The sequence below is a fragment of the Taudactylus pleione genome, unplaced genomic scaffold, assembly GCF_031769625.1.
Source record: "Taudactylus pleione unplaced genomic scaffold, aTauple2 ptg000152l, whole genome shotgun sequence".
Taxonomy (NCBI): domain Eukaryota; kingdom Metazoa; phylum Chordata; class Amphibia; order Anura; family Myobatrachidae; genus Taudactylus; species Taudactylus pleione.
In genome coordinates, this window is record NW_028284554.1 from 2,981,280 (window position 1) to 3,002,035 (window position 20,756).

General features: G+C 44.1%; 1 protein-coding gene across 2 annotated transcripts; it reads right to left on the reverse strand.

The window, feature by feature from the left end:
* Positions 1-2,201: 2,201 nt before the first annotated feature.
* On the reverse strand, positions 2,202-19,221 carry LOC148522188 (uncharacterized). Of its 2 annotated transcripts, XM_088474296.1 has the most exons (4): positions 19,155-19,221; positions 16,544-16,654; positions 15,958-16,139; positions 2,202-5,718 (listed from the first exon to the last, which is right to left on the reverse strand). In XM_088474296.1, exons 3-4 carry the CDS (start codon positions 15,962-15,964, stop codon positions 4,835-4,837), a joined length of 891 nt encoding a protein of 296 aa, XP_088330422.1. In that variant the 5' UTR covers positions 15,965-16,139; positions 16,544-16,654; positions 19,155-19,221; the 3' UTR covers positions 2,202-4,834. The 2 variants fall into 2 exon arrangements, with proteins under 2 accessions (XP_088330422.1, XP_088330423.1); XM_088474297.1 differs by lacking the exon at positions 16,544-16,654 and having other exon boundaries at positions 19,155-19,218.
* Between the last annotated feature and the right edge of the window lie 1,535 nt (positions 19,222-20,756).

Here is a 20,756-nt window from a genome sequence, read left to right on the forward strand (position 1 = left end):
AGCCCAAACGGAGGCGTTCCCATGGGAACGCCTGCCGTTTGGGGGAGGCCCCACTGACATCACTAGTGATGTCAGTGGAGAGCTTCTGGCTCTGACAGAGCCAGAAGCTCTCCGGGGCTTACGACAAGTGAGACCCTACCCTAGGGTCTCGTCGTAAGCCCCGATGGTCAATGACCATCGCGACCATCACCCTAGCGGTAGTTAGAGCTGTGGGTGTTAACCCACAGCCTAACGACCGAAACAGAGGCAGCCGGTCAGGATGCAAGCGGCCGCCCAGTTTCTGAGCGACCGCTTGCATCCTCCGACCGCCTCTGAATGAGGGCCCGAGTGCCCAAACTGCAACCCAAAACCCACTTATTTATCGCAAAGTGCTAACACGGCAATATAACCTGCACACTGAGGTTTTCCCCATAGTTATGCCCCAGTTTATGTCCTACAATATAGTTATGCCCCAAACCATATTATGTCCCATAGTTATGCCCCAAATCATATAATGCCCCATAGTTGTGCCTCCAGTTCATGTTCTGCAATATAGTTGTGCCCCAAATCATATTATGCCCCAAATCATATAATGCCTCATAGTTGTGCCCCCAGTTCATGTTCTGCAAGTTATAATATATTATGCCCCATAGACATCTATACAGCCCCATCCTTAGTTAACACACACACACACCCTCTCATTGCGCCACAGCCCCCACACCATCTCACCAAAGTGAATTGAAGAAAAAAAAAATGACGTGGCCACAGGCCCCACAACCCAAGACGACCAACCTGATCCAGAGACAGATGTCACCTCCTGTGCTGCTCTCTCAGTCTGTGCTGTGTAGAGTGCTGGCTGGATGATTTTAGGCACGCGGAGGGGAGCAGCACGGCCCCACACTGTGGCAACGGCGCGTGCCCACAGAGAGGGCTGAGTGTCTCCTCTGGCACGCGTGCGATAGGTTTGCATCCACTAGGGGGTTGAGGTCCCAATCAGACCTCCCGTTGGTGTACTCTGGGTAGAACTTTGAACCGGGTAGCCTGTTCTGGATCTTCTACTGGATGGATTTGGATGAAAACTTCACAGAGGGGTGGCAATTGGTCTGGGATGCCTAACTTAATAAGTTCAAGATATAATCCCAGGCAACATCGGGCACTTTAGCTAGTATTAAATATGAGTAGGAAGAAATTGGTAAAAGAAGGGCTATAGGTGAAAAAAAAATTATAAATGAGAAAGCTGATTGTGTGTGTGTATGTGCATGTCACTTATAAGAATGGAAGCTATGATGTATACCAACAATTGAGGTGGCTATTATATTCACACTGCCCACATCCAGCAGCAGAGTGCGCCTGAGCTCAAAGCATAAAGCTAGAATTTGTTTCATGCCTCAGGATATCTGGGCTGCCAATATTGCCCCAGCCACACAACACTCCAGGGTAAATGGGGGATAAAGAGGCTATAACTAAACATAACATATGTTGTTTTTATCTATTGTTTCAAACTTAGGTCCCGACTCAGACCTGCTCACTGGATGCGTTCACACGCAGCCAAAGTATGCAAATCCCGCAATTGCACGGCAAAGCATTAGCACGCCCACTATGTCTTGGCGTGCGATCGTGGTGTTATTAGCCGCCCACCAGCCTGTCTTTAGACGCCCACTTTCCCTTAGTGATACACATCATCTCCAGGAAGTGTATGCAACAATCAGAAACTTCGAGTAACATCGGACCCATACGCAGCACTTGTGGCTGACCATACCCTACCGCAAGCACTGAGAGTGCTTCAGTGTGTAATTCAGCCATGTGACTTGTATTATGACGCTGTGTCTTAATTATGCATGCCTCTGAAACGGCGTTAAGACGCTCAGACACGCCTGCGTTCGCACCATCACTCCCCCCCGTGTTCATCGACCAACCCGTCACCACTCACAAATGGCTCGTCCTGTCACTCATTCTAGCGAGAAGTCTATGTGCAGGGTGCGAACGTTTCCCGGTCACATGGACTAGTTCGCGCACGCGCACTGCGTCTTATACATGCGCAGATTGCAAACATTGGCAAGCTACATGCGAATGCAGCCTAGCAGGAGGGTCTGAATCGGGCCCTTATTGTACTGTGTGGTTTTCAAATGATGACACATTATTGTTTGGATATTTACTGACATAACCCTTATTGTATGACTGTACAGTATGTTGTAATCATATTTTTGATTACAGTAGTTATATTACAAGATTGTTTGTTCGCTTATATCTTGTGAAAATCCAATAATTATAGTTAAAATAAAAACCATAACATAACATCACACAACAGTAGCAGTGGCCAGAGAAATCATATGATGGGCACTGGTGGACTCCATTCAGGAACCAGGGGGCAAGCTAGGTCAAGCATTAAGAAGGGGACTGGAAAGCTGTCCCCTACTAGCTCAAATGCGGACATGTCAGTAGACACTCTCATCTGTCTAGCTATCTATCACCCAAGTAATATATTGACGGTTAGTAAATGGCACCAGTCCTCTCCAAGCACTCGGAGAATCAGGCAGAGCCCTTAGTGCTGCTATGTTATGACTACTATTATTCATAGGGTGGGTGTGTGGGCAATATTACCCCAGACTGACAATTCTTCAAGGCAAGGGGCTATTGTACTAAACATGGCACCACATTTCATTAGTACTTTGCATGGGATTGGTAGGCTGCCATGTCTCCCATCACAGACCACAGAGACATGCTAGGGCACTGAGCCTTGGGCTGGGAGACTGCACCTCATCAACTCAATAGGTTGCACATAAGGGCTATTAGAATCTTCCATTCTCGCACTAGCACCAGATTAGGGATCTTGAGAATTGGCAACCGATTGAGGGCTAGCAGATTGTATCTTTCTCTTCATGCATTAGATGGGCTCGTCACCAATAAAATCCATAGACTATGGAATATTTTAATGCACCTCTTCTGACCACCACCAAGAGGGAAACAATTTGCTTTCCCAAACATCCAGCCCACGATTAGCCAATAGTTCCAGGTATGGGCTGGTTGATCATTTCTATAAAATGTATTTAATCAAATTATTCAATAGGTCATCCAAACATCTTCTTAAGTAACAGATTTAAAAAAGCATAGGATGCAAGATTGTTTTTTTTATGCTTTTTGTAAAACTTTTGACAGCAAATAAATAGAAACAAAATACATCTTATTTACAGTGCACCTGGAAAGTATTCACAACGCTTCACTTATTCCATTTTGTTATTGTTACAGCCTTATTCCAAAATGGAATAAATTAATTTTTGTCCTCAAAGTTCCCCATAATGACAACATGTAAAAAGTTTTTTTTTGCGATTTTTGCAAATTTAATAAAAAAAATTAAAAAACTAAGAAATCACACGTACATAAGTGTTCACAACCTTTACTCAATACTTTGTTGATGCACCTTTGGCAGCAATTACAGCCTCAAGCATTCTTAAATATGCCGCCACAGGCTTGGCACACCTATCTTTGGGCAGTTTTGACCATTCCTCTTTGCAGCACCTCTCAAGCTCCAGCAGGTTGGATAGGAAGCGTCGGTGCACAGCCATTTTCAGATCTCTCCAGAGATGTTCAATTGGATTCAAGTCTGGGCTCTGGCTGGGCCACTCAAGAACATTCACAGAGTTGTCCTGAAGCCACTCCTTTGATATCTTGGCTGTGTGCTTAGGGTCTTTTTCCTGCTGAAAGGTGAACTGTCGCCCCACTCTGAGGTCAAGAGCGCTCTTGAGCAGGTTTTCATCCAGGATGTCTCTGTACATTGCTGCATTCATCTTTCCCTTTAACCTGACTAGTCTCACAGTTCCTGCTGCTGAAAAACATCCCCACAGCATGATGCTGCCACCACCATGCTTCACTGGAGGGATGGTATTGGCCTGGTGACGTGCGGTGCCTGGTTTGCTCCAAACATAATGCCTAGCATTCACGCCAAAGAGTTAAATTTTTGTCTCATCAGACCAAAGAGTCCATCAGGTGCATTCTGGCAAACCCCAGGTGGGCTGCCATGAGCTTTTTACTAAAGAGTGGCTTCCGTCTGGCCACTCTAATATACAGGCCTGCTTGGTGGATTGCTGCAGAGATGGTTATCCTTCTGGAAGGTTCTCCTCTCTCCACAGAGGATTGCTGTAGCTCTGACAGAGTAACCACCGGGTTCTTGGTCACCTCCCTAACTAGGGCACTTCTACTCCAATCGCTCAGTTTAGACGGCTGGCTAACTCTAGGAAGAGTCCTGGTGGTTCCGAATTTCTTCCATTTACAGATGATGGAGGTCACTGTGCTCATTGGGACCTTCAAAGCAGCAGATATTTTTCTGTACCCTTCACCAGATTTGTGTCTCGAGACAATCCTGTCTCGGAGATCTACAGACTATTCCTTGGACTTTATGCTTGGTTTGTGCTCTGACATGCACTGTCAAGTGTGGGATCTTATATAGACAGGTGTATGCCTTTCAAAATCATGTCCAATCAACTGAATTTACCACAGGTGGACTCCAATTAAGCTGTAGGAACATCTCAAGGATGATCAGTGGAAACAGGATGCACCTGAGCTCAATATTGAGCTTCATGACAAAGGCCTTGAATACTTATGTACATGTGATTTCTTAGTGCTTTTTTTTTTTATTAACTGCAAAAATCTCAAAAAACTTTTTACACGTTGTCATTATAGAGTATTTTGGAATAAGGCTGTAACATAACAAAATATGCAAAAAGTGAAGCATTGTGAATACTTTATGGATGCACTGTATAAGATTAAGCTGGAAACCGCAGCAACAAATATCAGGTAGTATAATGTTCTGTTCTGTTCTGTTCCCAGACTGAATCAAAGTTTAAAACTGTTGCGTAGACTACGATTTTGGAGGGTCTGTTGCTTTTTCAGTTTTCTGATGTTTAACGAGAGAGGGATAATCAAGAAAGCTCCTGCCACATTCAGAGCAAATATAAAGCTTCTTTGTATCGTGGGTTTTCCTGTGCTTAGCAAGAGACGAGCTATCGGTAAAGCCTTTTCCGCATTCAATACACACATATGGTCTTTCTCCTGTGTGTGTCCTCTGATGAACAATAAGATTGGAGCGGTCAGAAAATCCTTTCCCACATGTTGTACAGGAATATGGTTTTTCACCTGTGTGAACTCTCACATGCCTAACTAGAGCAGAATAGTCAGTAAAACTTTTGCCACATTCAGTGCATGAAAATGGCCGCTCCCCAGTATGCGTTCTTTGGTGTGTTACCAGATTAGAGCTTTGGTTAAAGCTTTTCCCACAATCTGTGCAGATATATGGTTTTGCTCCCGTATGAACCCTTTTATGTCTCACAAGATGTGAGCTATGAGTAAAACTTTTTTCACATATGCTACATACATATGGTTTCTCACCAGTGTGTATAATCTGATGCATTACAAGGTTAGAGCTGCGAGCAAATGTTTTTCCACAAGTGCTACAACTGTACTGTTTGTCTCCTTGATTAGCTCTCTTTCGTATCACAAGACTTGAACTGTATGCAAAACTTTCTGGAGACTCTGTGCATGTATAGGGCATAGGAGTGACTTCATTCATCTTGTGCTTTTCATTAGGAGTAGATAATTTCTCCATCTGTTCTTCTGAAATACAGCAGTTTGAGAATCTCCTTGAAATGTTGGACTCCTCAGTAATGGCTGGACCTATATCAGAAGTGAAATTGCAATGTTCATCTTCAAGGTTGCTGTGGGTAACAATATCTTCCATTGCCCAGTCTATCAGAAAATGGAAAGTGTTATTAGTAACAGATATTAATGTACTTTAGTCATTTCAGTTGCTAAAGTCAGAATGAATGTATTTTGTTTCAATCATTTGACCTCACTACTAGAATCACAAGGGCTGGACCAGTACAGGACACACAAAGGCAATATTTTACATTATGTCAGCAGCCAGTGCCACAGGAAGACTATCAAACATTGGCCCTCATTCAGAGCCGGACGCAATTAGCGCTCGCTCGTCCTGAAAATAGGGGTGGCTATTCAAATGAACCGTTCGCTGTTTGCAGTGTGTTCACGCCTCTAGGTCTGAACGAGCGAACAAAACTTGCGGTCGTTTTTTGGGAAACTACGCCCCCTGGCCGCTCGCATCCTACGTCATGTCCGCTATTTATTAGATTAATCGAGTACATCGAACAGGGTATGAACTGCTCGCTATTCTTGTGGTCGGTTTTTGCTACCACAATTTTGCGAGCAGTTCTGGCTATAAAATAACCCAGTGACGTGGTTAATGACGCTGCTGTTTTAATTATGCACACCCATAAAACGCCCGTTTTGACCTTTAAGCACACCTGCGTTCTGATCTCCACTCCCCGTTTTCAAGCACCTTCCCCTGTTACCACCCACATACGCCTCTTTCTGTCACTCAAATTAGCAGGCATTCGCTGTTTTGCGAGCACATGAATTTCGACCGCACTGACTGGTTCGCGCATGCGTATAACGATCCGTACGCATGCGCAGTTGGCCAAACATCGCTCGGAGCGAACGAGCTGCCGCTTACGAGTGGCTCTGAATCAGGCCCATTATCATTTATAATATATTAAAGAGGTATAAATAATACTACTTATAGAAAACTAACAGCTAAGAAGAATATCATTTTTAATTTTATATAATTTGAATTTTAACAATAGTACCAGAAAATAAACTAAACATAAATACAATATAACATTTTAAAATCAAGAATTACTCTAGCATTATCAGCACAATGTATACTATATTAACTGAACATTTAAAAGCAAAAAATGGGAACAACCATGTTTGGATGGACTGTCAAAAACCTGTTCAACTTCAGTAAATATAAATATATTATGGGGAGACAGATGTTGACAGTGCAATCAAAGCTATCAATAATTGTGTAATTTGTCAGGGAACCTCTAAAGGACTTACTGCACAAATGTGATTTAATCTATAGCAATCAGTCAGTAAATATCACAAAACAACATCTCAATACATAAAGCCCAGTAAGTGTAATCCATCTTTTTAAGTAAGAGGTTTATGTAAGTTTTTTTCTTCCATTAATACCCCTTTTACACCAAAGTCTTGGGTCTGACCCGGGATTTGGAACACGTTTCCAACCCGGGACAGACCCCCTTTTACACCGCGGCACCAACCCGTTGATACCGGAGCCGGGTTAGCGTCTTCCCCTCCCTCCCCCTCCGCGACCCTCTTACTTTACTCCGCATCGGTCCGGAGGCAGGGAGGGCGGGTGGGGTGCGCAGCTTCGTTCTGGTCGGGCCGGCACTAGTTGCAGTGGACGCTTGGAGATTATGTCACCTCCAAACGCCGCTGAAGCCAGCCAATCAGCTAGCATGCGTCACGACACGGGTCATCGTGACCCTGGTCACGCCGTTTACACTGCAGCATGACACGGGGACGACCCGTGCTCAACCCTGCAAGCTAGCCAGGTTAGATCCCCGGGTCACTGGAACTGGGTTGATCCGTTTACACTAACAAATATTCCAGGTTGATGCGCATTCACATGCATCAACCCAGGATTTTTCGGTCAGTGTAAAAGGGGTATAAGTGAGAGTAGAGGATTTAAGTACAAGAGAGGAAAAAAAAAAGTGTCCAGTGGGAGGCACTATATTTCTTATAACAAATGTAATAAAATAAAATTTTTATTAAAATTGAAAATCCCAACTAATATAACATAGAAAATATAATATGCAAAATATTAAAACAAGTATAGAAAAAAAAATTTGTTAGAAAAACTTAGAGAGGGTCTGCCATTATTAGTAATCTTAGTATTGATTGTATCATTGTGAGGAACTGCTGTTAAGCAGATCATATTGGTTGCAGTTTCCAGCCTGAGGCACTGCATTAATCACTGCCTGTCTGTGTTCAGTGTCATGTGTGCGCTAATTGATTCTCCTGTCTGTGCACAGCCCGGGTGCACACTGGTCTATCATTAAGGGAGGCTTGCTCTGGTTGGGCCCTGTTTCTGTTAAATTACAGCCAGCCCTTCACTCCATGCCGGTGATAAGAGTTTCTCGTGCTTCTGGTTATTCCAGTCTCCTGTTTGTCAGTCGAGTTCCAGAGTCCTGTGTGTCGAGTTATTTCCCTGCCATTTTTTTTCATCCAAGCGGCACAGTCTGCAAACCATCTGCCGCGTGCTGCTTGAGTCATCGAGGCAGCACAGTGTGCATCTCTGCCGTAGCCGTGTGTGTCATCTCAGCGGTGCGGAGCGCACTCCATCCAGGACGCAGGTCAGCGTCAAGTGGCTTGTGTCATCCCGGCGGCACTGGTCGCATCTCAGCGTCCCAAGTTTGCAACCCAGTTCACGCAGTTGCCAGTGTCATCCCGGCGACACTGGTCACAACTTAGCGTACTAAGTGCGCAATCCGGCGCATCACCACTAGTGTCAACCCGGCGACATTGGCCCAAAGGCTGCATCCCAACCTTGGCTCTCAGGCTACAACAGCCAAGACAGACCAGCCCCCAAGGCTGCATCCACAGCCCAAAGGCTGCATCTAAACCTTAACCCTCAGGCTACAACTAGCCAAGACAGACCAGTCCTCAAGGCTGCATCCACAGCCCAAAGGCTGCATCTCAACCTTAGCCCTCAGGCTACAACTAACCAAGACAGACCACAGACCAGCCCTCAAGGCTGCATCCACAGCCAAAAGGCTGCATCTCACCCTTGGCCACAGGCCATGACTAGCAAAGACTAATCAGCCCTCAAGGCTGCCTCAACAGCCCCAAGGCTGCATCACATCCTTAACATCCTTGGACACGACTAGTCACTGCATTCCAGCCCTCAAGGCTGACACCAGACTATAACCTGCCATCCCACTTTTATCCATTAACACTGCAGCAACGAAAGACCAGTCAAAGGGGTACCCCCGCCTACTCCCTACTCAAACCTCCGCTCTACGCTATCTTAGTTGATTCCACCCTGGCATCGCAACAATCATGTAATGATCCCTATTGCAATGATTAATGGCAAACCGTATAATTCATAAGATAGCTATAATGCCTCAAATCCAATGTTAGGTAGAAATAGTAAGGATTAGAGTAGAAGATTTGTCACATAACAATAGGGTTGCTATAATACTTTGGACCATGAATAAAAATGCAAATAATGAGAGTAATGGTAAAACTTACCTTTTGTTAACTTTGTTTCTTCGGAATCCATAGGGTCCACAGGCAGACCTTAGGGTGTAGGTGGTGGTTGATGACCGGGCACCGCACAGTTAAAGCTTTGCTCCCAGGATGCAACGGTCCTTCCACCTATACCCCACCCTGTGTCCCAAGTGCGCAACCCAGAGCACCGTCGCCAGTGTCATCCCAGCGGCACTGGTCGCATCTCAGCGTCCCGAGTGCGCAACCCAGTGCACGCAGTTGCCAGTGTCATCCCGGCGGCAGTGGTCACTATTTAGCATCCTAAGTGCGCCATCTGGCGCATCACCCCTAGTGTCAACCTGGCAACATTGGTAACATCTTCCTGCCTTGTTCACATTACATCAAAGACTTATCAGCCCAAAGGCTGCATCCCAGCCTTGGCCCTCAGGCTACAACAGCCAAGACAGACCAGCCATCAAGGCTGCATCCACAGCCCAAAGGCTGCATCTCAACCTTAGCCATCAGGCTACAACTAGCCAAGACAGACCAGCCCTCAAGGCTGCATCCACAGCCCAAAGGCTGCATCTCAACCTTAGCCCTCAGGCTACAACTAGCCAAGACAGACCAGTCCTCAAGGCTGCATCCACAGCCCAAAGGATGCATCTCAACATTAGCCTTCAGGCTACAACTAACCAAGACAGACCACAGACCAGCCCTCAAGGCTGCATCCACAGCCAAAAGGCTGCATCTCACCCTTGGCCACAGGCCACGACTAGCAAAGACTAATCAGCCCTCAAGGCTGCCTCAACAGCCTCAAGGCTGCATCACATCCTTAACATCCTTGGACACGACTAGTCACTGCATTCCAGCCCTCAAGGCTGACACCAGACTTTAACCTGCCGTCCCACTTTTACTCATTAACACTGCAGCAACGAAAGACCAGTCAAAGGGGTACCCCCGCCTACTCCCTACTCAAACCTCCGCTCTACGCTATCTTAGTTGATTCCACCCTGGAATCGCAACAATCATGTAATGATCCCTATAGCAATGATTAATGGCAAACCGTATAATTCATAAGATAGCTATAATGCCTCAAATCCAATGCTAGGTAGAAATAGTAAGCATTAGAGTAGACGATTTGACACATAACAATAGGGTTGCTATAGTTCTTTGGACCATGAATAAAAATGCAAATAATGAGAGTAATGGTAAAACTTACCTTTGTTAACTCTCTGTCTTCAAAGTTCATAGGGTCCACAGGGAGACCTTGGGGTGTAGGTGGTGGTTGATGACCGGGCACCGCGCAGTTAAGGCTTTGCTCCCAGGATGCGATGGTCCTTCCCCCTATACTCCACCCCTGAGCCAGAGGCACTTCAGTTCATGACAAGCCTATGGCCGGAGGAGGAGAGGAGAGAAGGAAGACTGGTATACACAAGAATCACATTTTCACACAGGAGACGGGAAACAGGTGACTAGGAAACATAGCCCATAGAAGCCACTTGCATCAGGGTGGGTGTCCTGTGGACCCTATGGAGAAAAAAAGAGAGTTAATGAAGGTAAGTCTCACCATAACTCTCATTTTCTTCTTCAGGGTCCATAGGGCTCCACAGGTAGATCTTGGGGATGTCCCAAAGTAGTTATTCAAGAGTGGGGCCACTCCTGAGCTGAGAGGAGAATCCGGCATCCAAATGAAGCATCCTGAGAGACAAATTTATCGAAGGTATATAACCTAAGAAAGGTGTGAACAGAAAACCATGTGGCCGCCTAACAAAGCTGTTCAGCTGAGGCGCTATGGTGAGCTGGCCATGAGGGACCCACAGAGCGAGTGGAATGAGCAGTGACAGTAAGCTGTGAGAAAGTCATGCGAAGCCATCTAGCCAATGCCTGTTTATTGGCTGGCCAACCCTTCTTGTGAAATCCATAGAGCACAAATAGGGAGTGTTTTCCTCAGAGAACTGGAACGATCCACATAGCTCCTGAGAACACGGACCACATCCAAGGAGGCCTCACCTACCGAAAGGCCTGGTTATTGGAAGGCCGGGACTACAATTTCCTCATTTCCAGAAGTAACTACTTTGGGAAAGAAACCAGGACGAGTCCGAAGAACAGCCCTGTCCTGATGCAAGATTAGAAATGGGGAGCGACAAGAGAGCGCCCCTAAATCCAATACCCTTCGGGCGGATGCCATAGCCAGAAGAAAAGAGTCTTCGTTTTGAGTCACTTGAGATCCACAGATTACAAAGGTTCAAATGGAGAGCCCTGTAAGGCCTGAAGAACCACTGACAAATCCCACGGAGCCACAGGAGGGACAAAGGTAGGTTGTATGCGGAGGACACCTTGCAGGAAGGTGTTGACATCCGGCAGTGAAGCAATTCTACGCTGGAACCAAATGGACAGAGCAGAGACGTGTACCTTCAGCGAAGTAAGGCGGAAACCAAGATCCAATCCAGCTTGGAGGAAGGCCAGGACTCTAGAGACCCGAAACACATGAGGGTCATAGCTTCTGGCATCACACCATTGGAAGTAGGTATGCCACACTCTATGGTAAATCCTGGCAGAGGCCGGCTTACGCGCTCTAAGCATAGTCTGAACCACAGAGCGAGAAAACCCTTTAGACCTCAGGAAGGATTGCACAAGAGCCACGCCGTCAAAGACAGATGACCCAGGTCCGGGTGAAGACAGGGACCCTGAGACAACCAGTTCGGCCGCTGAGGTAGCAGGAATGATCCGTCTATGGAGATCTGAGTACAATGCCGTCTGGGCCATGCTGGGGCCACCAGCAGGACAGTGCCTCCGTCTTGTTCGAACTTCCAAAGAAAGAGGAAGAAGGGAAACTGGAGGGAATAAGTACACCAGGTTGAAGGTCCACTTCATTAACAAGGCATCTAAGAAGGCTGCCTCGGTGTTCCTTATTCTGGACTCATACACTGGCAGTTTGTGATGTATCTGGAGGCCATGAGGTCCACCTCTGGTAGGCCCCATTTGTCCACTAGGAGTTGAAAGACTTCTGGGTGGAGAGACCATTCCCCGGCATGCACATCATGACAGCTGAGGAAGTCCGCTTTCCAGTTTAGAACTCCCGGAATGAACACTGCGGAGATGGCCGGGAGGTGACCTTCGGCCCATGTGAGAATGCGTGACACTTCTATCATTGCTGACAGACTTCGAGTGCCTCCTGGCGATTGATGTAGGCCACTGCTGTGGCGTTGTCGGACTGCACTAGTACAGGCTTGCCCTGAAGAATGTCCTGAGCCAGAGTGAGTGCTTTGTAGAGGGCTCGGAGTTCCAATACATTGATTGGCTAGGTCGACTCGGCTGATGTCCAACGCCCCTGGAAGGAGTGTAGACTGGTCACTGCGCCTCAGCCCCGGAGACTGCCGTCCTCTGTAATGGAGTACCCAATCCGGGATCCAAAAGGGGCAACCTTTGGTTAAATGGAACGTCTATAGCCACCAGGAGAGGAACAGACGAACGTCTGATGGGGTAACCAGTTCTACCTGGACAGGATTAGCTGTTGCAGGGGCCTGGAGTGGAACTGAGTGTACTCCACCATGACAAAGGTGGATACCATGGATCCTAGAACTTGCATTGCTGAGTGGACTGACACTCGGCGACTGTGTAGGAATCTGCACACACGTACAGTATTTGCAGTGTGGAGATCTTGTCTGCAGTCAGGAAGATTCTCTGATCCTGAGAATCCAAAAGAGCTCCAAGATAAATCATCCTTTGTGATGGATTCAGGGAGGATTTCTTCCAGTTGATTAACCAGCCGTGCTTTGGTAGGAAGGCAATGGTTACCTGAAATTGAATGTGTTGCTGTAATATAGCAAACTGGAGATATTGTTGAGAGGGCGCTATAGGTACATGTAAGTAAGCGTCCTGAATATCCAGAGATACCATAAAGTTCCCAGGCTCCATAGCTAGGATAATAGAGCGTAGGGTTTCCATCCTGAACCTGATGAACGTGTTCAGGGATTTGAGGTTGACAGACCGGAGGTGCTGAGGGTGAACACTGGCTCAACTAGACCACCATGGTACATATGTGGCTTTTAGAATTTTAAAAAGAGTAACATCATTTCATCAACAGGTCAACACGTCAATTGATTCATAGCATTGAATTTATGTACACATTACCTACTGTAGTTGGTACATCTAATCTCTATTAAAAAAAACTTGCAGCTTTTTTCTTTGTGAGCCAAGCTATCATTTAAGTAGCAGTTAATTGTAGTACTTTACTATTGTTACAACTATTGTAAAACTAATTTTTTTTTCTACAAGTGCCCATAATCACTTAGTGGCCTAGTTATTAAAAAAGTGCCCCAAAACCTAATGTTCCTTTTTTCCACACTTCGTGGCAATTTATGAACACACTTTGGGGATATTTATCATTGCCCCCGAGCTATGATAGCTGCTCTGAGAAGCAGCTATCCTAGCGAATCCTAAAGACTAACAGTGGTAAACATTTAGTGGTCTATTTACTAAGCCTTCGATGGAGATAAAGTGGGCGGAGATAAAATACCAGCCAACCAGCTCCTGTCATTTTTTAGACACAGCCTGTGACATGGCAGTTAGGAGCTGATTGGCTGGTACTTTATATATGTTCACTTTACCTCCATCCAAGGCTTAGTAAATAGACCCCTTATACTGATGGGTTCTATGCCAGCAGTGCTAACTACATATTGTGACTTTAGGTCACGCATGTGCACTGTGAAAGCTAGAAATCCATAGAAAATCTATAATGCATTCTGAACATGGTGTTAGCTATCAGAGTCAAGCTCCACAAATACTTGATAAATAGCAAAAGTATATTGTCCTCATATTGTTTAACTGCCATTAACGCAGAAGATATCTGCTATATCTCCTGCATTAATAGTGACTGATGTTAAGTTAGTAATAATCATGCAGAAACTGCTTTTTCTGCATTTTACTGGTGCCTAAGGACTTGATAAATAGACCCCTTTATTACTGCATGTTTGTGCATCTATGAATTGAGAGTATTTGAATTATTGTGTAAGAAATTGTAAAGTGCACTAGTTCCCAAACTTTTTTGAATCACGACACCCTAGAGTATCAGCATTTTTACTACGGCATCACTAAGCCAAAATTTTCTTATTGAGAAACTCAGCAAAAATTATTAAATGAAGTACATTTTGCATACCTGTCATCCTTTCAGTTATGTGGTAGAGGACAGGGTTGCGCTTCTCTTTGTCCACATACCTCATGATTGGTAGCCACCTGCACTGGTTTTGCCGGTCACATTGACCAAAAATATTTTTATATGTACTGGACCACCAACCCGTGGAACCCCTGCAAGTGCCCTGCAGTACCTCAGTGTGCCATGGCAACCAGTTTGCGAATCACTGGTGTAGTGAAATGTAGTTCAATATTGTTTATATAAAATATAAATAAAACCTATCATCAACATGGATATTTTTATGAGATTGCATATTTGCTATAGATCTCAATTATTTAACCCATACAGAAGTCAAATACATTCCTACAAATTTGAATCTATAACGCGGACCATCACATTAATTCCAAAAGCTATGTACATTTTTTATATTAAAGCAAATCCTATATTTTAAAAGTTTAACCAGTGTTGTACTGTATACTTGGATTGATTCATCTCTGCTATACCTCTTTGTAAAGAGATATCAAACTAATGTATAACTCATTCAATGTAGTTAATTAAGTACAAGTAGTTGTAAGCACAAGTAATTAGAAGAATAAGGGCTGCCCTTTTTCATTCATTTTATTTGATATTTCAGATACATAAACCCTTTATATTCAAGCAAGAATACATTAAAAAAAAAAATCACTTTCAAAAAAGTAATGAGCACAATATACAGGTTGAGTCTCCCATATCCAAAATGCTTGGGACCAGATGTATTTTGGATATCAGATTTTTCCGTATTTTGGAATATTTGCATATCATAATAAGGGAATGCGGTTGAATTGCAGATGGAGGGGATTCCGGCGGTCAGAATGACGGTGCCAGAATCCCGACACCTGTCAGAATCCCGAAGTCGGAATCCCAATGGTAAGTAGCAGGGTTGGGGGAGGGTTAACGTTAGGGGTTAGGCACTAGGGTGAGGGTTAAGCACTAAGGGGGAGGGTTAGGTTAGGGTGCGGGGAGGGGGAGGTAAGGTTTAGGCACTGGGAGGAGGTTAGGGTAAGGTAACGGGGAGGGAAGGTTAGGGTTAGACAAAGTGTATCCTAACCCTGTCGGCATTCTGAACACCAGGATCCCGAACGCCGGCATCCCGTACCCATCCCCATAATAATATCTTGGCAATGAGACCCAAGTCTAAACACAGAATGCATTTATGTTTCATATATACTTTGTATACACAGCCTGAAGGTAATTTTCTACAATATTTTTAATAATTTTGTGTGTTAAACAAAGTTTGTGTACATTGAACCATCAGAAAGAAAAGTTGTCACTATCTCAGTCATGCTCCAAAAATTCCGTATTTTGAAATATTCCATATATCGGAATATTTGGATATGGGAGACTCAACTTGTATTGTATACACATAGGTTTTAGTATGTTATTTGTACAATGCGAACACATTATCACTGAATCTATTCCGTTAACATGGAATGTGTTTCTCTTTACATTTTCTTCTACTCCTTACTCCCCATAAGGGCACCTAACACGTGACTGCCAACTCCCTGCTGCTTATTGTGAGTGCTTTAATCGATATTGCAGCAATGTATATAAGTCGTGTCCTTGTCCTGCACTGTAATGTACTGTAAGTTACTTGTTTCTTGTTCACTTATTAGTTTTATGCACTATGTAAGGCGCTGCGGAACACTTGTGGCGCCATATAAAGGATAATAATAATAATTATGCCCACACATCTTCATTAAGTATAAACAATCCTGTTGTTTTACCTTGCATGATGTCACTGTCCTGTACATTTTTTAAAGTTAGCGCAGCCCTGGTTTCTTTCCATTGTGGTCATCATGTTCCACCATGGAGTTTGAGTGCATGGTCACCCATCTCCTGTGGGGCTAGCATGATGTAACTGTATCCACACTCCGCGGTAGTAAGAAAGGTGGCCTTGTGACAGGAGCTATGTCAAACAAACAAAATGTACAAGTCAATGAAGTCACAGAAAACAAGCAAATTCTAGTATAATTCTAATCCTACCAAAATAAGTATTAGTGATCACTGGGTTTAATTAATTGTGATTTTGTTTCCCAGGTTAGGCCTGCAACACAACAGCGGAACTCCCAGTTGCTCTATTCTGTGTTATAAAACTAGAAGTGTAGCAGACATTTTAGACTGGTCAGCCTGAGCTCAGCTGACCAGCAGGAAACAGTGAATTATTTCTGTTTTGGGAACAGTTCTCATTGAAACCCTAAACAAACAGGGAAGAGAATGGATTGGTAAATTACTTCTCAAGTATGGTGTACAGTACAAGAGAATAAAAATGGATGTTAAGTCCTTAACATTCTCAACATATACAGTATTTACCCAGTAATTGGAGGCTTATTTTACGTTCTTTAATCTCATCTGTACAATCCATTTTCTCTCATTGGAATGAGTTGTTTTTTTTTCAGAACAATATTCAGGGTTTGTAGGTATCTGAAAATAAATAAGTAAAAGCTAAAGTAATGATTTATGTACCAATACTAGCTTTGGTTTCTGCCATAAAGCAACGGATTAGGAAACTTTAGGGTACTTAGGGCTCCATTTATCAACGAAGCATAACCCTTTTAGCGCTCGCTAAAGGGGTTATGACTTCCTTTCTAGGTTTAACAAACAGCAGTAATCTAAGATTACCGCTGTTTGTCACAGCATTGCTCTCGCCATCTTTAGATTGTAAGAGCAATGCGGCCTGCAATGGGGACCCAGCGCTGCCTTTCCGGCTTCAGCGAAGCCTTCCAGGCACTGCCGGGGACAGTACAGGAAAGCAGGTCAACTCTTCACATTTCTACTTCAATATAAAAAAACTGCCCTGTGACTTTTCAATAAAATTCAGTACAAGAAAACTAACTGATGCAGTGCTATCCAGTTTTGTATAAGAATGTTACTCATTTGTATATTCATAGTTACCTGGGTATGCAGTCACTATGTCAGTGGTTCCCAAACTGTGTGCCGTGCCACCCTGGGGTGCCTTGGGATACTTGCAGGGGTGGCTCAGGTTGGTGATCCAGAACCAAATCAAATTAATTATGGTCAATGTGATGTCAATTTGGGAATCGGTATGTAATGCCTGACCCTAACCTCCCACCGTTAGTGCCTAAACCTTACCTCCCTCCCTGAACCCTAAACCTAACCCTTCCAGGGGGTGCCTAACCCTAACCCCCCCTAGTGGTGCCTACGCCTAAGTCCCCCCAGGGATCCCTAAACCTAACTCTCCCCCCTGCGGCTAGATAGATAAAGGCCAAGACACCCGGCATACCTTCATTCGGTATGCCAGGTGTCGGGATTCCGTAGTGGGGCTAATGACAGGCGTCGAGATTTCACCTATCTTTAGTCCCATATCCAGATGTAACTGTCGGGATATCGGCGGGCGGGATAGCGCCCGCATCCCTTAAATATGTGGACAAACAGAAGCACAAACCTGTCCACCACCACATGACTGGACCTAAGGATGACAGGTAAGCACCATTTACTTCACTTTACTCCATTTTTTCAGAATTTCTCAATTACAAACATTTGACTTTGGGTTGCCGTGAGAACAATGCTAATACTCTAGGGCGCGGGGGTTAAAAAAAAGTTGGGGAACCACTGCACTATGTCACTGTTTAACATGTCGAAAACAGAAGGTCGACATTGATGATGTTGACATGGACAAAATGTCGACCTCATTAATATTGATAATTTCAAAATATAGACATACACAGAATGTCGACATCGGAAATATCAACACTATCATAATATTCACATTTCCATGAGGGTTAGGATGACAAAAAAACAATATGTAGATATTCTGTCGACATAACAGCAGTGTCGACATCATTAACATGTCAACATTATGACAATGTTTACATTTTCATTGTGAATGTTGGACACACTGTATGTAACGAATCCATTATCTGCGATAACGCTTATTGTAAACACCCTGTTTTCTATCTAGTTTTGCCCAGAGCCTTTCCCACATATATCTTGCTTTACTGAAGCTTTAAATATGAATATAGCCTGGTTTACATCATGTACCGTAAAGAAGACAGTGGATCACTATACTACAGCTGCCTACACTCTTTCTGTTCTTGTGCTTGAACACTGTATGTACTTTCTAATGTATAACAAATATTTTGTTATGAGAATGGGAACCTGAAGTTGCAGGTGTACCTTGAATGTGTGTTATATGTATGTTGTGATCAAATTGTTTCAAGGTGTATAAACTGCTGCTTACTGATAACGAGGGAAGCCATCTTAATGATATAATGACAGTGTTAGATAGCTATAAATATATATTTTTTGTTATATTTCTATATTATGTTTTAATGAATAAAAGAATCATTCTGGTCACTTTACAAATTGACTACTGGTTATTTTTTTTTCTCTTTCATATGAAGAGTCGGTCATCATCATCTACCTACACAGCCTGAAATGGAGCTGGGCGTAGTGTAAAATCTGCATAATTGTATTGAGCATCTCCACAACATTAGATACACATGTTATTTTGCTTGTTATTTCCTTTACAGGCTATCACTCTTATTTTTCACCATCAAGAACACATGCACTGCACGCCTGGTTAGAATAGTGACATTGCAAAGTGCATTGTGTTTTTAGCTCTGTGTGACATGGCTGCACCCAAACTACCCTGCAATAATAATTTCTTTACATTCAGCACAAAACTGGAATTTCAGCACTTTATAACATAAATAAACAGCCCCTGTGTATACTGTGCAGGTTGCTGTCTTTCAGCACAAATGTATCACATACATCGTTATGGGGAGAAGCAGTACAGTACACATTACAGAATAAAACACTGACTATACAGACTGATTTGTTTATATAGCAAAAAAAAAAACACACCGTAACCTACATCCAATGACTGTACAGTATGCATCCTTATACCATCTACCGATTCCGTATCAGGTGCTGCAGTAGCACATTATACATAGAATATTACCTGTCTAGAAAGGTACATGCCAGTTTCCAAGGGATCATTAAAGGACGTTGGATGACATCGTGATCATGTGACCGGGCCGAGGCGTTACGTCACTGCACCACGTGACAGCACCTTGTTGAGCAGGAGGGCAGCGGCAGACTTGAATATGGATGCGCTCCAAACTCACTGCCCACGGGACAGATGTCTATATGTTGCTATAAACGCAGCCAGGGCTGCGTGTCATTCTGCGCTGCTACAGTCCGGTGCACGCCCACCGTTAAGCTTTGGGCGGTTTTAGTGATTGCAAGAAGCATTTTGCGTTTTATAATGTAGTTGATGTTACGGTTTCTATTTGCATGGTTTATCGGGTTGAATTTAATTGGTGGCATTTGCTGACATGGTCAGTCACTAGATCAACAGTATTTAGGGCATATTTATTAATCTATGCTGCCAGTCACTGACCTAGTAATGATTCCTTATCATCACAATTAGCTGCACTCAGGAATCCTTATTCACCCAAATATATTATTACTGAGTTGCATAGACAGGGCCCTGCCCTTCCCTGGCGATCAGTAGAAGTAAGTGATCACATTCGTAATCACTTTACTTTCTGTTTTAGCCAGCTGCACATGCACCTACTGTAGATCTGGGGGCTCCTTAATATTTTATGTTGGCATCATAACAGTAGACATTCTGGTGTCAACATTGTGAACATCGATTTAGTGACTATACCACTTTTGAGACGTCACAAATGAGAGGTGGTAATTTGAGGATAAATATTTGCACCCAATGCCTTCCTTAGTGCCACCACCTTTCTCTCATCCGAGGTGTATTATACCCCTTTTAGACATAAAACCAAATTACCAGGTCAAACATTTCCGTCCGGTAATTTGCTGTTCAACACGGGACTCCAGGCTGCACGCCAACTAGCGGGGGTATGAACCGGCAACCGTAATCCTGCTGTGAGAGCAGTTGGAAGTGGCTGCGCTTGTCCAAATAAGAGAGCCACTTCCGATCTGCAGTCACTTGACAGTCGTGATCTTGTGTCTGGACCGGAACCTCAGTCAGTGTGGCATTCAATGAGGGTACATATTTGCTGTCCGCAGTCCTGCTGTCAGGGCAGTTGAATACAGCTGTTGTGAAATGTATTATTTCTCTCTGTAGTTTAGACAGCAGTCAGTGGCTTTTTGTCCAGTATAATCATGGCGTTGGACGGTCAATGCTCCAGCATCTCCATTGAACACACCACAAGTAAAGTGTTTCCCTCTAGTTCTCATAGGCTCAACGCGTTTCTGTACCTCAGTACTTTCGTCAGGAGCTGGCCACATCCATTAGGGTATGGGTTTTCTTTATAGGAAAAAGGTCTGTAGTGAGATGCCAATTATTCAATTAGTCATAACATAGATTAAAATAGTTCAGAACAAAGGGCTCGATTCAAACCCACTCGCTAGATGCGTTCGCACGCAGCAAAAGTATGCAAATCCGCGATCGCGCGGCAAGGCATTAGCACGCCCACTATGTCTTGGCGTGCAATCGAGGTGTGTATACAGACGTCTACCAGCCTGTCTTAAGATGCCCACTTATGCACATCATCTCCAGCATGTGTATGCAACCATCGGTAGC